The 16,788-nt window shown below is 42.9% G+C and overlaps 1 protein-coding gene across 2 annotated transcripts in view; it reads right to left on the reverse strand.

Annotated features, from left to right (window-relative positions):
* Positions 1 to 340: 340 nt before the first annotated feature.
* Positions 341 to 16,788, reverse strand: part of LOC124042665 (fibronectin type III domain-containing protein 5-like) — a 47,925-nt gene continuing 31,477 nt past the window's right edge. For both annotated transcript variants that reach the window (XM_046360747.1, XM_046360746.1), the window contains exons 4-6: positions 12,008 to 12,097; positions 2,218 to 2,418; positions 341 to 1,927 (exon numbers count right to left, since the gene is read on the reverse strand). In XM_046360747.1, coding sequence (XP_046216703.1) covers positions 2,279 to 2,418; positions 12,008 to 12,097 — 230 coding nt within the window. In that variant the 3' untranslated portion in view covers positions 341 to 1,927; positions 2,218 to 2,278. The remainder of the gene's footprint in view (positions 1,928 to 2,217; positions 2,419 to 12,007; positions 12,098 to 16,788) is intronic.

The following is a 16,788-nucleotide window of genomic DNA, read 5'->3' on the forward strand; positions in this document are numbered from 1 at the left end:
GAGGGAGAGAGACATATGGTGGGAGAGAGAGAGAGAGAATGCTACTATGATTTGAAGTCAAATGTCTACTGTTTGCTGATGATCTGGTGCTTCTGTCCCCAACCAAGGAGAGCCTACAGCAGCACCTAGATCTTCTGCACAGATTCTGTCAGATTGGGACAGTAAAATAATGGTGTTCCAAAAAAGGTCCAGTTGCCAGGAATACAAATTCCATCTGGACACCGTTGCCCTAGAGCACAAAAAACTATACATACCTCGGCCCTAACATCAGCGCCACAGATAACTTCCACAAAGCTGTGAACGATCTGAGAGACAAGCCAAGAGGTGCCTTCTATGCCATCAAAAGGAACATAAAATTCAACATACCAATTAGGATCTGGCTAAAAATACTTGAATCAGTCATAGAGCCCATTGCTCTTTATGGTTGTGAGGTCTGGGGTCTGCTCACCAACCAAGAATTCGCAAATTGAGATCACGCATGCATGAATTCTGCAAAAATATCCTCCGTGTACAACGTAAAACACCAAATAATGCATGCAGAGCAGAATTAGGCCGACACCTTCCATAACAAAGCCATCACCTACAGAGAGATGAACCTGGAGAAGAGTCCCCTAAGCAAGCTGGTCCTGGGGCTCTGTTCACAAACACACCCCACAGAGCCCCAGGACAGCAACACAATTAGACCCAACCAATTAGATAGAGGAGATTATCGTGATTAAAATGGTATCCGACTTGAAAAAAATCTAAATATACACATTGCGAAATATACCAGCGTTCCAAGGGCAAAAGGTATTTTGGGGGCTAGTGTTTGATGACTACGGAGTATGCTACCCAGCCTTACATAATTAGAAAGAGGAGATTCTAATGTTTAAAATGGTGTCCTATTCGGAAAAAAAATCTAAATATACATATTGTGAGATATAGTAAACAATGGGACGACCTCAGACTTCCATGAGTCATTTTTGTTGTTGTTAACTACCAGCAACGTGGGCAGGTCTCAGTGCCAACAATAGCAAAACAGGCATTGTGACATAGTTCATTATGCTGGGAATAGAATGTTCTGAAGGTGAGTTGGTGCCACGATGCTCAATAGAACTAATAGGAGCTGGCAGGGTGAAAAATGCCCTGAAATATCGCCTGTTTTTTTGTGTGATTACTTCAAAACTACGGCAAGCAGTTGGGACATATGGTAATATTATGAAACTTGGCTCCACGGCGGATGCAATGAACTACTTTATATTAGAAAGTAGAAGAACCGTGGTTAAAAAACCTATTCAGGTTCCCCACTCTGGATGGTGGGTGATTGTGGTCCACAGTGGACTTGGGCTATTGTGATTGGCTGGGCTGGGTTCCTGGGCGGGATCTATGCTGTAGTCTTTGAGGTGCTGATTGGTGTAGGAGATGGTGTCAGGAGTCTTAGCTCGGAGCTGGGGATCTCATCATCATCGTCGTGGTGATCGTCATGTTGCGGACGACATGCACGGCCTCTCGCTTGGAACCAAACAAACACATCCCATCCTCAGTCAGGCTACTCTGAAACCAGGGGTCATGTTCAATATGTGCCAACGTTTCCAAAATGTTTCCAAATGGATGGTGCATACTGTCATTCAGACAGTTAGTGATCCAGGTTCAAGATGTTGACCGGTGTCCTTTTTGGATCCATTGTCGGCCAATCTCAGTCAATTGGCCACACAGTTTCCAGGATCCAGATCCCTGAATTCAAAAGAGAGTGGCAATGAACAAGTTCTGTTTGCTTCAAAGACAACTGTTTTTTTTGTCGTTGTCTGACTCTTTGTCGTGGCTTTATCAATGTGTCCTGGGTTACATTCTGGTCTTAGTATTAGTCCCGGTCTGTTTCTGTTGTTGCAAGGAGGGTTCTGAATGGTTTCAGGGGGAGTTTGAGAATGGCTTCTGTTGGTCTCTGGATCTGTGTGTGAGGAACAATTAGAAATAGACAGGTCAGTTGTTATGAAAAGCATTCAGACTTCACTATTTGGTGGTGAAGGTTTTGAGGATAGCAGGACTGTGTCCCGATTATCCACACTTTTCTCAAAGTGTGCACATGCATACTGTCCGTCATGGATTTGTGTAAGAAATTAGCTGGAGGGAATCTCTATCATTTGTTAAATTCATGGCTGTGTGCAAGTAAACACGTAAGTATGAAGAATCTGGATTGAGCCCCAGGTGTGGGGGTTCTGGTTGGCTATGTCATCTCACCTGTCCTAAGGAATCGGATGAGTTTTTTGCTTTATAGCTGAGTGGACTGTGGGGGCTGGTTTCAGAGGTTGCTACGCAGTAGGCCTCCCTGTGGGTGTTCGGGCGTACTGCATTCGGACGAGGTCTTGGCTTTGTCCTTGTTGTTGTTGGGTTCGTTGTCTTTGATGATGTCATACTGACGACAGAACAGGAGGATCACACCTGAGAGGGAGGGAGAGAAAGAGAGAGAGAGAGAGAGAGGGGATGGAGGGACAGAGAGGGAGAGAGAGAGAGAAGAGGGGATGGAGGGACGGATAGAGGGAGGGAGAGAGGGGGAGAGAGAGAAGAGTGAGAGAGGGGATGGAGGGATGGATAGAGGGAGAGAGAGAGAGAGAGAGAAGAGTGAGAGAGGAGGGGATGGAGGGACGGAGAGAGGGGGAGGGGGAGAGAGAGAAGAGTGAGAGAGGAGGGGATGGAGGGACGGATAGAGGGAGAGAGAGAGAGGGGGAGAGAGAGAAGAGTGAGAGAGGAGGGGATGGAGGGACGGATAGAGGGAGAGAGAGAGAGGGGGAGAGAGAGAAGAGTGAGAGAGGAGGGGATGGAGGGACGGATAGAGGGAGAGAGAGAGAAGAGTGAGAGAGGAGGGGATGGAGGGACGGATAGAGGGAGAGAGGGAGAGAAAGAGAGAAGAGAGAGAGAGAGGAGGGGATGGAGGGACGGATAGAGGGAGAGAGGGGGAGAGAGAGAGAAGAGTGAGAGAGGAGGAGATGGAGGGACAGATAGAGGGGAGAGGAGGGAGTGAGACAGGAGGGGATGGAGGGACAGATAGAGGGGAGAGGGGGAGTGAGACAGGAGGGGATGGAGGGACAGAGAGAGGGGGAGGGGAGGGGAGAGAGAGAGAAGAGTGAGAGAGGAGGGGATGGAGGGACGGATAGAGGGAGAGAGGGGGAGAGAGAAGAGTGAGAGAGGAGGGGATGGAGGGACGGATAGAGGGAGAGGGGGGGGAGAGAGAAGAGTGAGAGAGGAGGGGATGGAGGGACGGATAGATGGAGAGAGGGGGAGAGAGAGATGGTATCCTAAATGAAAAGGTAAAATATACAGACCTCAAATTGGCAAAACTCTTTAACATCATCCTCAGCTCTGGAATCTTCCTCAATATTTGGAACCAAGAACTGATCACCGCCAATCCACAAAAGTGGAGAAACATTTGACCCCAATAACTACCTCGGGATATGCATCAACAGCAACCTTGGGAAAATCCTCTGCATTATCATTAACAGCAGCCTCTTACATTTCCTCAGTGAAAACAATTTACTGAGCAAATGTCAAATTATCTCTTTACGGAATTACTGTACGACAGACCACATATTCTGCTACACAAATGGATTGAAAGCGGTGATGGGGGAAAAACATACGACATTATAAAATCCATGTACACAAACAACAAGTGTGCAGTTAAAATGGGCCAAAAACAGACATTTCTTTCCACAGGGCTGTGGAGTGAGACAGGGATGCAGCTTGAGCCCCACCATCTTCAACATATTTATCAACAAATTGGCGAGGGCACTAGAAAAGTCTGCAGCACCCGGCCTCACCCTACTAGAATCTGGAGTCAAATGTCTACTGTTTGCTTATGATCTGGTGCTTCTGTCACCAACCAAGGAGGGCCTACAGCAGCACCTAGATCTTCTGCACAGATTCTGCCAGAGCTCAGCCTTGACAGTAAATCTCAGTAAGACAAAAATAATGGTGTTCTAAAAAAGGTCCAGTTGCCAGGACCACAAATTCAAATCAGTTATATAACAAATTGGATGCAGTCTATCACAGTGCCATCCGTTTTGTCACCAAAGCCCCATTTACTACCCACCACTGCGACCTGTATGCTCTCGTTGGCTGGCCATAGCTTCATACTCGTCGCCAAACCCACTGGCTCCATGTCATCTACAAGACCCTGCTAGGTAAAGTCCCCCCTTATCTCAGCTCACTGGTCACCATAGCAACACCCACCCGTAGCACGCACTCCAGCAGGCATATTTCACTGGTCGCCCCCAAAGCCAATTCAACATTTGGCCACCTTTCCTTCCAGTTCTCTGCTGCCAATGACTGGAACGAACTGCAAAAATCACTGAAGCTGGAGACTCATATCTCCCTCACTAACTTTAAGCACCAGCTGTCAGAGCAGCTCACAGATCACTGCACTTGTACATAACCCATCTGTAAATATCCCATCCAACTACCTCATCCCCATACTGTTATTTATTTTATTTATCTTGCCCCTTTGCACCCCAGTATCTCTACTTGCACATTCATCTTCTGTACATCTACCCCTCCAGTCTCTATCACTCCAGTGTTTAATTGCTTTATTGTAATTATTTCGCCACTATGGCCTATTTAAATAAAGGTGAAATAAAATAAATAAAAATTGCCCTTTATGGTTGTGAGGTCTGGGGTCCGCTCACCGACCAATAATTCACAAAATGGGACAAACACCAAATTGAGACTTTGCATGCAGAATTCTGCAAAGAATCCTCCGTGTACAACGTAAAACACCAAATAATACATGCAGAGTAGAATTAGGCCGATACCCACTAATGATCAAAATCCAGAAAAGATACGTTAAATTCTACAACCACCTAAAATCAAGTGATTTCCAAACCTTCCATAACAAAGCCATCACCTACAGAGATATGAACTTAGAGAAGAGTCCCCTAAGCAAGCTGGTCCTGGGGCTCTTTTCACAAACACAAACAGACCTCACAGAGACCCAGGACAGCAACACAATTAGACCCAACCAAATCATGAGAAAAAAAAGAATTACTTGACACATGGGAAAGAATTTACCAAAAAAACAGAGCAAACTAGAATGCTATTTGGTCCCTAATCAGAGAGTACACAGTGGCTGAATACCTGACCCTTGTGACTGATTTAAATTAAGGAAAGGTTTGACTATGTACAGACTCAGTGAGCATAGCCTTGCTATTTAGAGAGGCCGCTGAAGGCAGACTTGGCTCTCAAGAGAAGTGTGCACACTGCCCATAAAATGAGGTGGAAACTGAGTTGCACTTCCTAACCTGCCAAATGTATGACCATATTAGAGAGACATATTTCCCTCAGATTACAAATACCCACAAAGAATTGGAAAACAAATCCAATTTTGATAAACTCCCATATTTATTGGGTGAAATACCACAGTGTGACATCACAGCTGCAAGAATTGTGACCTGTTGCCACAAGAAAAGGGTCAACCAGTGAAGAACAAACACCATTAAAAATACAACCCATATTTATGTTTATTTATTTTCCCTTTTGTACTTTAACTATTTGCAGATCGTTATAACACTATATCTGTTGTAATGTTGCAATGTTTACTGTAATGTTGTAATGTTTAATGTAATGTTGTAATGTTTACTGTAATGTTGTAATGTTTACTGTAACGTTTACTGTAATGTTGTAACATTTACTGTAATGTTGTAACATTTACTGTAATGTTGTAATGTTTACTGTCATGTTGTAATGTTTACTGTCATGTTTACTGTAATGTTGTAATGTTTACTGTCATGTTGTAATGTTTACTGTCATGTTTACTGTCATGTTTACTGTAATGTAGTAACGTTTACTGTAATGTTGTAATGTTTACTGTAATGTTTACTGTAATGTTTACTGTAATGTTTACTGTAATGTTGTAATGTTTACTGTAATGTTTACTGTAATGTTGTAATGTTTACTGTAATGTTGTAATGTTTACTGTAATGTTGTAATGTTTACTGTAATGTTTAATGTTTTGTCATGTTTACTGTCATGTTGTCATGTTTACTGTCATGTTGTCATGTTTACTGTCATGTTGTCATGTTTACTGTCATGTTGTCATGTTTACTGTAGTGTTTACTGTCATGTTTACTGTCATGTTTACTGTCATGTTTACTGTCATGTTGTAATGTTTACTGTCATGTTGTAATGTTTACTGTCATGTTTACTGTCATGTTGTCATGTTTACTGTCATGTTGTCATGTTTACTGTCATGTTTACTGTCATGTTTACTGTCATGTTTACTGTCATGTTGTAATGTTTACTGTCATGTTTACTGTCATGTTTACTGTCATGTTTACTGTCATGTTTACTGTCATGTTGTAATGTTTACTGTCATGTTGTAATGTTTACTGTCATGTTGTAATGTTTACTGTCATGTTGTAATGTTTACTGTCATGTTGTAATGTTTACTGTCATGTTTACTGTCATGTTTACTGTCATGTTGTAATGTTTACTGTAATGTTGTAATGTTTACTGTAATGTTGTAATGTTTACTGTCATGTTGTAATGTTTACTGTCATGTTTACTGTCATGTTGTAATGTTTACTGTCATGTTTACTGTCATGTTGTAATGTTTACTGTAATGTTGTAATGTTTACTGTAATGTTGTAATGTTTACTGTCATGTTGTAATGTTTACTGTCATGTTGTAATGTTTACTGTAATGTTGTCATGTTTACTGTAATGTTTACTGTCATGTTGTAATGTTTACTGTCATGTTTACTGTAATGTTGTAATTACTGTAATGTTGTAATGTTTACTGTAATGTTTACTGTCATGTTTACTGTAATGTTGTAATGTTTACTGTCATGTTGTAATGTTTACTGTAATGTTGTAATGTTTACTGTAATGTTTACTGTCATGTTTACTGTAATGTTGTAATGTTTACTGTCATGTTGTAATGTTTACTGTCATGTTGTAATGTTTACTGTCATGTTGTAATGTTTACTGTCATGTTTTGTAATGTTGTAATGTTTACTGTAATGTTGTAATGTTTACTGTAATGTTTACTGTAATGTTGTAATGTTTACTGTAATGGTGTAATGTTTACTGTAATGTTGTAATGTTTACTGTAATATTTACTGTAATGTTTACTGTAATGTTTACTGTAATGTTTACTGTAATGTTGTAATGTTTACTGTAATGTTTACTGTCATGTTGTAATGTTTTGTAATGTTTACTGTCATGTTGTAATGTTGTAATGTTTACTGTAATGTTGTAATGTTTACTGTAATGTTTACTGTAATGTTGTAATGTTTACTGTAATGGTGTAATGTTTACTGTAATATTTACTGTAATGTTTACTGTAATGTTTACTGTAATGTTGTAATGTTTACTGTAATGTTTACTGTCATGTTGTAATGTTTACTGTAATGTTTACTGTCATGTTGTCATGTTGTAATGTTTACTGTCATGTTGTAATGTTTACTGTCATGTTGTAATGATTACTGTAATGTTGTAATGTTTACTGTCATGTTGTAATGATTACTGTCATGTTGTAATGTTTACTGTCATGTTGTAATGGTTACTGTAATGTTGTAATGTTTACTGTAATGTTGTAATGTTTACTGTAATGGTTGTTGTAATGTTTACTGTACTGGTTGTTGTAATGTTTACTGTAATGGTTGTTGTAATGTTTACTGTAATGGTTGTTGTAATGTTTACTGTAATGGTTGTTGTAATGTTTACTGTAATGTTGTAATGTTTACTGTAATGGTTGTTGTAATGTTTACTGTAATGGTTGTTGTAATGTTTACTGTAATGGTTACTGTCATGTTGTAATGTTTACTGTCATGTTGTAATGTTTACTGTCATGGTTACTGTCATGTTGTAATGTTTACTGTCATGTTTACTGTCATGTTGTAATGTTTACTGTCATGTTGTAATGTTTACTGTCATGTTTACTGTCATGTTGTAATGTTTACTGTCATGGTGTAATGTTTACTGTCATGTTGTAATGTTTACTGTAATGTTTACTGTCATGTTGTAATGTTTACTGTCATGTTTACTGTCATGTTGTAATGTTTACTGTCATGTTGTAATATTTACTGTCATGTTGTAATGTTTACTGTCATGTTGTAATGTTTACTGTCATGTTGTAATGTTTACTGTAATGTTTACTGTCATGTTTACTGTCATGTTGTAATGTTTACTGTAATGTTTACTGTCATGTTGTAATGTTTACTGTAATGTTTACTTCTCTTTTATTTGATCTTTTTCACCACCTGGTTAAATAAAGGTCAAATAAAAATACATTTAAAAACTTGCCTTGGCAATGTAAACATATGTTTCCCATGCCAATAAAGCCCTTTGAATTTAATTGAGATAAATACAGAGAGAGAAAGAGGGAGAGAGAGCAAGACTAGTATCCTCTTCAGTGTACTAGAGGCACAGTACTCTCCATGTGTGAGTAACAGGGATTCAGACAGAGAGTCGGTTGTATGCATTCATAGTAGAGTGTGTCGATGAAACCGAGGGGTACACTACAAAGCAGGATCCAGGAGTTAGCCAGCTAACTCGGCTAAATATTTTGGAAAGATGAGCTGGAAATGGGCAGGATCTAATTGATTCAACTAATGAAAACACATATCTAAGTAAATTTTTTCAATAGATCTTTCTGGTTGCTTATCAAAGTCAGCTGGCTAACTCACTGATCTTGTGGTATACGGATCAGTCCCACGAGGGGATCCGACCACACCGGAACGGCCGACCCTGACCCGCCGAGTTGAATCCTCCGGGCAGACTGCGCGGACCCCACCCGATACATCTGGTGTTTTTTAGTGTACATCTGGTGTTTTTTAGTGTACATCTGGTGTTTTTTAGTATACATCTGGTGTTTTTTAGTGTACATCTGGTGTTTTTTAGTATACATCTGGTGTTTTTTAGTGTACATCTGGTGTTTTTTAGTGTACATCTGGTGTTTTTTTAGTATACATCTGGTGTTTTTTAGTGTACATCTGGTGTTTTTTAGTATACATCTGGTGTTTTTTAGTATACATCTGGTGTTTTTTAGTATACATCTGGTGTTTAAGATGAAATGAAATCAACAACAAAGTAAATATTTGTGTTATGGTTCTGTTGTGTATTTTTATTTATTATGGATCCCCATTAGTTCCTGTTGCCAAGGCACTAGCTATTCTTCCTGGGGTTTATTATGGATCCCCATTAGTTCCTGTTGCCAAGGCAGCGGCTACTCTTCCTGGTGTTTATTGTGGATCCCCATTAGTTCCTGTTGCCAAGGCACCAGCTATTCTTCCTGGGGTTTATTATGGAACCCCATTAGTTCCTGCTAAGGCACCAGCTACTCTTCCTGGGGTTTATTATGGATACCCATTAGTTCCTGCCAAGGCAGCAGCTACTCTTCCTGGGGTTTATTATGGAACCCCATTAGTTTCTGCTAAGGCAGCAGCTACTCTTCCTGGAGTTTATTATGGATCCCCATTAGTTCCTGCCAAGGCAGCAGCTACTCTTCCTGGGGTTTATTATGGATCCCCATTAGTTCCTGCCAAGGCAGCAGCTACTCTTCCTGGGGTTTATTATGGATCCCCATTAGTTCCTGCCAAGGTAGCAGCTACTCTTCCTGGGGTTTCTTATGGAACCCCATTAGTTCCTGCCAAGGCAGCAGCTACTCTTCCTGGGGTTTCTTATGGAACCCCATTAGTTCCTGCCAAGGCAGCAGCTACTCTTCCTGGGGTTTCTTATGGAACCCCATTAGTTCCTGCCAAGGCAGCAGATACTCTTCCTGGGGTTTCTTATGGAACCCCATTAGTTCCTGCCAAGGCAGCAGCTACTCTTCTTGGGGTTTATTATGGATCCCCATTAGTTCCTGCTAAGGCAGCAGATACTCTTCCTGGGGTTTATTATGGATCCACATTAGTTCCTGCCAAGGCAGCAGCTACTCTTCCTGGGGTTTATTATGGATCCACATTAGTTCCTGCCAAGGCAGCAGCTACTCTTCCTGGGGTTTATTATGGATCCCCATTAGTTCCTGCCAAGGCAGCAGCTACTCTTCCTGGGGTTTATTATGGATCCCCATTAGTTCCTGCCAAGGCAGCAGCTACTCTTCCTGGGGTTTATTATGGATCCCCATTAGTTCCTGCCAAGGCAGCAGCTACTCTTCCTGGGGTTTATTATGGATCCCCATTAGTTCCTGCCAAGGCAGCAGCTACTCTTCCTGGGGTTTCTTATGGAACCCCATTAGTTCCTGCCAAGGCAGCAGCTACTCTTCCTGGGGTTTATTATGGATCCCCATTAGTTCCTGCCAAGACAGCAGCTACTCTTCTTGGGGTTTATTATGGATCCCCATTAGTTCCTGCTAAGGCAGCAGCTACTCTTCCTGGGGTTTATTATGGATCCCCATTAGTTCCTGCCAAGGCAGCAGCTACTCTTCCTGGGGTTTATTATGGAACCCCATTAGTTCCTGCCAAGGCAGCAGCTACTCTTCCTGGGGTTTATTATGGAACCCCATTAGTTCCTGCCAAGGCAACAGCTACTCTTCCTGGGGTTTATTATGGAACCCCATTAGTTCCTGCCAAGGCAGCAGCTACTCTTCCTGGGGTTTATTATGGAACCCCATTAGTTCCTGCCAAGGCAGCAGCTACTCTTCCTGGGGTTTATTATGGATCCCCATTAGTTCCTGCCAAGGCAGCAGCTACTCTTCCTGGAGTTTATTATGGAACCCCATTAGCTGCCACTCTTCCTGGGGTTCATCAAAATTATGATTGTGTAGCGACGTAAATGTGGTTCAGTTACCAGCCCACATGATGCATCGATTTGGTTCTGTTGTGCTATGGTTGTGGTTGCGTTGGGGTTGTGTCGTGGTTGTGTTATGTTGTGTAGCCGTCTGGCCATATTCCCACATGACATCGCTAGCATTATAATAGCTCTGGTCAGAAGTCATGGTCAGTGTGGTTATGTTGTGGTTGTGTTGGGGTTGAGTTACCTGCCCACATGATTCATGGATGTCGTTGTGTTGTGTTGTGGTTGTGTTATGGTTGTGTTGTGGTTGTGTTATGGTTGTGTTATGGTTGAGTTACCTGCCCACATGATTCATGGATGTGGTTGGGTTGTGTTGTGGTTGAGTTATGGTTGTGTTGTGGTTGTGTTGTGGTTGAGTTGTGGTTGAGTTGCCTGCCCACATGATTAATGGATGTGGTTGGGTTGTGTTGTGGTTGAGTTATGGTTGTGTTGTGGTTGTGTTGTGGTTGAGTTGTGGTTGAGTTGTGGTTGAGTTGCCTGCCCACATGATTAATGGAGCGGCAGGGTAGCCTAGTGGTTAGAGTGTTGGACTAGTAACCGAAAGGTTGCAAGTTCAAACCCCCGAGCTGACAAGGTACAAATCTGTCGTTCTGCCCCTGAACAGGCAGTTAACCCACTGTTCCTAGGCTGTCATTGAAAATAAGAATTTGTTCTTAACTGACTTGCCTAGTTAAATAAAGGTTAAAAAAAATAGAATAAAAATAATGGATGTGGTTGAGTTGTGGTTGTGGTTGAGTTGTGGTTGTGGTTGAGTTGTGGTTGTGGTTGAGTTGTGGTTGTGGTTGTGGTTGAGTTGTGGTTGTGGTTGTGGTTGTAGTTGTGGTTGTGGTTGAGTTGTGGTTGTGGTTGTGGTTGTGGTTGAGTTGTGGTTGTGGTTGTGGTTGTGGTTGAGTTGTGGTTGAGTTGTGGTTGAGTTGTGGTTGAGTTGTGGTTGTGGTTGAGTTGTGGTTGAGTTGTGGTTGAGTTGTGGTTGAGTTGTGGTTGTGGTTGAGTTGTGGTTGAGTTGTGGTTGTGGTTGTGGTTGTGGTTGTGGTTGAGTTGTGGTTGTGGTTGTGGTTGTGGTTGTGGTTGTGGTTGAGTTGTGGTTGTGGTTGTGGTTGAGGTTGTGGTTGTGGTTGAGGTTGTGGTTGTGGTTGTGGTTGAGGTTGTGGTTGTGGTTGTGTTGTGTTGTGTTGTGTTGTGTTGTGTTGTGTTGTGTTGTGTTGTGTTGTGTTGTGTTGTGTTGTGTTGTGTTGTGGTTGTTTTACCTGCCCACATGACCAGCACCACTACGATGATGATGAGCTCTCCAACTCTGAGCTGCACTGCCTGTTCCATCTCCTCCCTGTCGACCTGGTCTGGAGAAGGGAGACACAGTTATACTGTAGAAACCACACACACACCTTGTCTATCATCACCTCTATCAGAACTACATTCACACATATTGAACATGAGATGTTGTAGTCCCAGCCATATCCTGGGCTAATTAACCTGTCGTTGTGTGTGTGTGTGTGTGTGTGTGTGTGTGTGTGTGTGTGTGTGTGTGTGTGTGTGTGTGTGTGTGTGTGTGTGTGTGTGTGTGTGTGTGTGTGTGTGTGTGTGTGTGTGTGTGTGTGTGTGTGTGTGTGTGCGCGTGTGCGCGTGCGCGCGTGCGTGCGTGCGTGCGTGCGTGCGTGCGTGCGTGCGTGCGTGCGTGCGTGCGTGCGAGCGCTTGGTTACAAACGGAAATCTCTCTGCTCTTATCATGACCATATTGCTGAATTATATCTAGATCTACAAACACCAAAGGGGAAGGGTCTCTGGGGCCAAAATGGAGAAAACCATGAGCCATGACTTCTGAGGGAGAGTTCAGAGTCTTGTCAAAGCAGAGTCAGAGGTCTGGAGTTAAGTACCCTTCAAAAAGGGGTGAGAACCAATCAAGGACCTGGTATTTAAAAGCCTTAGATGTAGTCCCGAAGGAGACTTTAAAAGGGGTGAGAACCAATCAAGGACCTGGTATTTAAAAGCCTTAGATGTAGTCCCGAAGGAGACTTTAAAAGGGGTGAGAAATAGTTGGACTTCAGACTGACTGACGCTAGATAGCCAGACGGACACAAAGACCGCTGACACTGAGAGAGATGTGAGAGAGACGAGTCTACTCTGCAGACTACTCCAGGCACAATGAGACACAGAAGTGACTGGTGTTGTACTAGTGGTCATATATAACAGATGGTAACAGGGCTGTGTTGTACTGGTGGTCATATATAACAGATGGTAACAGGGCTGTGTTGTACTAGTGGTTATATATAACAGATGGTAACAGGGCTGTGTTGTGTTGTACTAGTGGTCATTTCTAAGCAAACAGCTGGAGGCAGGGCTTTCTCCTATAGAGCTCCATTTTTATGGAACGGTCTGCCTACCCATGTCAGAGACGCAAACTCGGTCTCAACCTTTAAGTCTTTACTGAAGACTCATCTCTTCAGTGGGTCATATGATTGAGTGTAGTCTGGCCCAGGAGTGGGAAGGTGAACGGAAAGGCTCTGGAGCAACGAACCGCCCTTGCTGTCTCTGCCTGGCCGGTTCCCCTTTTTCCACTGGGATTCTCTGCCTCTAACCCTGTTACGGGGGCTGAGTCACTGGCTTGCTGGGGCTCTCTCGTGCCGTCCCTGGGGGTGCGTCACCTGGGTGGGTTGATTCACTGTTGTGGTCGGCCTGTCTGGGTTTCCTCCCCCCTTGGGTTGTACCGTGTCGGAGATCTTTGTGGGCTATACTCGGCCTTGTCTCAGGATGGTAAGTTGGTGGTTGAAGATTTCCCTCTAGTGGTGTGGGGGCTGTGCTTTGGCAAAGTGGGTGGGGTTATATCCTTCCTGTTTGGCCCTGTCCGGGGTGTCCTCGGATGGGGCCACAGTGTCTCCTGACCCCTCCTGTCTCAGCCTCCAGTATTTATGCTGCAGTAGTTTATGTGTCGGGGGCTAGGGTCAGTTTGTTTATCTGGAGTACTTCTCCTGTCCTATTCAGTGTCCTGTGTAAATCTAAGTGTGCGTTCTCTAATTCTCTCCTTCTCTCTTTCTTTCTCTCTCTCGGAGGACCTGAGCCCTAGGACCATGCCCCAGGACTACCTGACATGATGACTCCTTGCTGTCCCCAGTCCACCTGGCCATGCTGCTGCTCCAGTTTCAACTGGCCTGGGCCCTAGGACCATGTCCCAGGACTACCTGACATGAGGACTCCTTGCTGTCCCCAGTCCACCTGGCCATGCTCCTGCTCCAGTTTCAACTGTTCTGCCTTACTATTATTCAACCATGCTGGTCATTTATGAACATTTGAACATCTTGGCCACGTTCTGTTATAATCTCCACCCGGCACAGCCAGAAGAGGACTGGCCACCCCACATATGCTCTCTCTAATTCTCTCTTTCTTTCTCTCTCTCGGAGGACCTGAGCCCTAGGACCGTGCCCCAGGACTACCTGACATGATGGCTCCTTGCTGTCCCCAGTCCACCTGACTGTGCTGCTGCTCCAGTTTCAACTGTTCTGCCTTATTATTATTTGACCATGCTGGTCATTTATGAACATTTGAACATCTTGGTCATGTTCTGTTATAATCTCTACCCGGCACAGCCAGAAGAGGACTGGCCACCCCACATAGCCCGGTTCCTCTCTAGGTTTCTTCCTAGGTTTTGGCCTTTCTAGGGAGTTTTTCCTAGCCACCGTGCTTTTACACCTGCATTGTTTGCTGTTTGGGGTTTTAGGCTGGGTTTCTGTACAGCACTTTGAGATATCAGCTGATGTACGAAGGGCTATATAAATAAATTTGATTTGATTTGATATATAACAGATGGTAACAGGGCTGTGTTGTACTAGTGGTTATATATAACAGATGGTAACAGGGCTGTGTTGTGTTGTACTAGTGGTCATATATAACAGATGGTAACAGGGCTGTGTTGTACTAGTGGTCATATATAACAGATGGTAACAGGGCTGTGTTGTACTAGTGGTCATATATAACAGATGGTAACAGGGCTGTGTTGTACTAGTGGTTATATATATCAGGTGGTAATAGCTATGCTATGTTGTCTCAGGTCTCTCTATATGTAGTGTTGTGGCTTCTCTCTTCTCGTGAGGTTTGTTTTGTCCTGTATTTACATGGTAGTCCGTCATTGTAAATAAGAAATTGTTCTTAACTGACTTGCTTAGTTAAATAAATGTAAAATTAAAATGAAAAAACAAATAGTTTTGCTTAATATTGTGACGACCCTCTCATTCTGCCGAATTCTTTCTCTTTGCTCTCGTTTTCCTTATTAGGATGCCGGTGGGCGGAGCCGGGAGGGTCGTCAGCGACATGGGACACACCTGGTCCCGGGTGTGTCCCAGGATAAATACACCACTTCCCCATTCATGGAGGAGACTCTCTCCATCCAGACACAGACAGATTTTGGTTGCGTTATTTTTGAGGCTGTTTTGTTTGTTTGCGTTGGCACCTTTTCAACACCCCTCATTATCACAGTATACATACAATCACTCACTTACACTACTGACTTACACACATCCTTGTTAATTGTATTTAGTTTACTTTAGTTAATAAATCTATTTTGTTGTTCCTTATCTCCACGTTGTCTCCCTTTTTGTTCCGAACTTCGAGCCCGTTGACAATAGAAGAGAAAAGAGAGACAGAAACGCTGTGTGTGTGTGTGTGTGAGAGAGAGAGTGTGTGTGTGTGAGAGAGAGAGTGTGTGAGCGTGTGTGTGAGAGAGAGAGTGTGTGAGCGTGTGTGTGAGAGAGAGTGTGTGAGCGTGTGTGTGTGTGTGTGTGTGTGTGTGTGTGTGTGTGTGTGTGTGTGTGTGTGTGTGTGTGTGTGTGTGTGTGTGTGTGTGTGTGTGTGTGTGTGTGTGTGTGTGTGTGTGTGTGTGTGTGTGAGAGAGACCAGATGGTCAGATATTGTAGTCACCTCTAACGTCCTGAGTCTACACAGGTGGGAATCTGTAATGGACAGGTGTATGCGGTGTGGTGTGTGTGTGTGGCTGTCATATATGACTAGTGATAACCAGAGCAGGTGTCACACACACGCACACGCGCACACACGCACACACGCACAAACAAACAACACAAGGACGCACACACACACCACGCCCGCATACACCTGTCCATTACAGATTCCCACCTGTGTAGACTCAGGACGTTAGAGGTTACAACAATATCTGACCATCTGGTTTCTCAGGTAACCTTAGTTAAATACAATGGTGTTTTACGAGGACGTTATAACGTGTGTTACTGTGATAATCTGGTGATTTAGGAGGACGTTATAACGTGTGTTACTCTGATAATCTGGTGATTTAGGAGGACGTTATAACGTGTGTTACTCTGATAATCTGGTGATTTAGGAGGACGTTATAACGTGTGTTACTGTGATAATCTGGTGATTTAGGAGGACGTTATAACGTGTGTTACTGTGATAATCTGGTGATTTAGGAGGACGTTATAACTTTTGTTACTCTGATAATCTGGTGATTTAGGAGGACGTTATAACTTTTGTTACTCTGATAATCTGGTGATTTAGGAGGACGTTATAACGTGTGTTACTGTGATAATCTGGTGATTTAGGAGGACGTTATAACTTTTGTTACTCTGATAATCTGGTGATTTAGGAGGACGTTATAACGTGTGTTACTCTGATAATCTGGTGATTTAGGAGGACGTTATAACGTGTGTTACTGTGATAATCTGGTGATTTAGGAGGACGTTATAACTTTTGTTACTCTGATAATCTGGTGATTTAGGAGGACGTTATAACGTGTGTTACTCTGATAATCTGGTGATTTAGGAGGACGTTATAACTTTTGTTACTCTGATAATCTGGTGATTTAGGAGGACGTTATAACGTGTGTTACTCTGATAATCTGGTGATTTAGGAGGACGTTATAACTTTTGTTACTCTGATAATCTGGTGATTTAGGAGGACGTTATAACTTTTGTTACTCTGATAATCTGGTGATTTAGGAGGACGTTATAACTTTTGTTACTCTGATAATCTGGTGATTTACGAGGACGTTATAACTTTTGTTACTCTGATA

Source organism: Oncorhynchus gorbuscha, linkage group LG09, assembly GCF_021184085.1.
Source record: "Oncorhynchus gorbuscha isolate QuinsamMale2020 ecotype Even-year linkage group LG09, OgorEven_v1.0, whole genome shotgun sequence".
In the NCBI taxonomy this organism is placed as follows: Eukaryota; Metazoa; Chordata; class Actinopteri; order Salmoniformes; family Salmonidae; genus Oncorhynchus; species Oncorhynchus gorbuscha.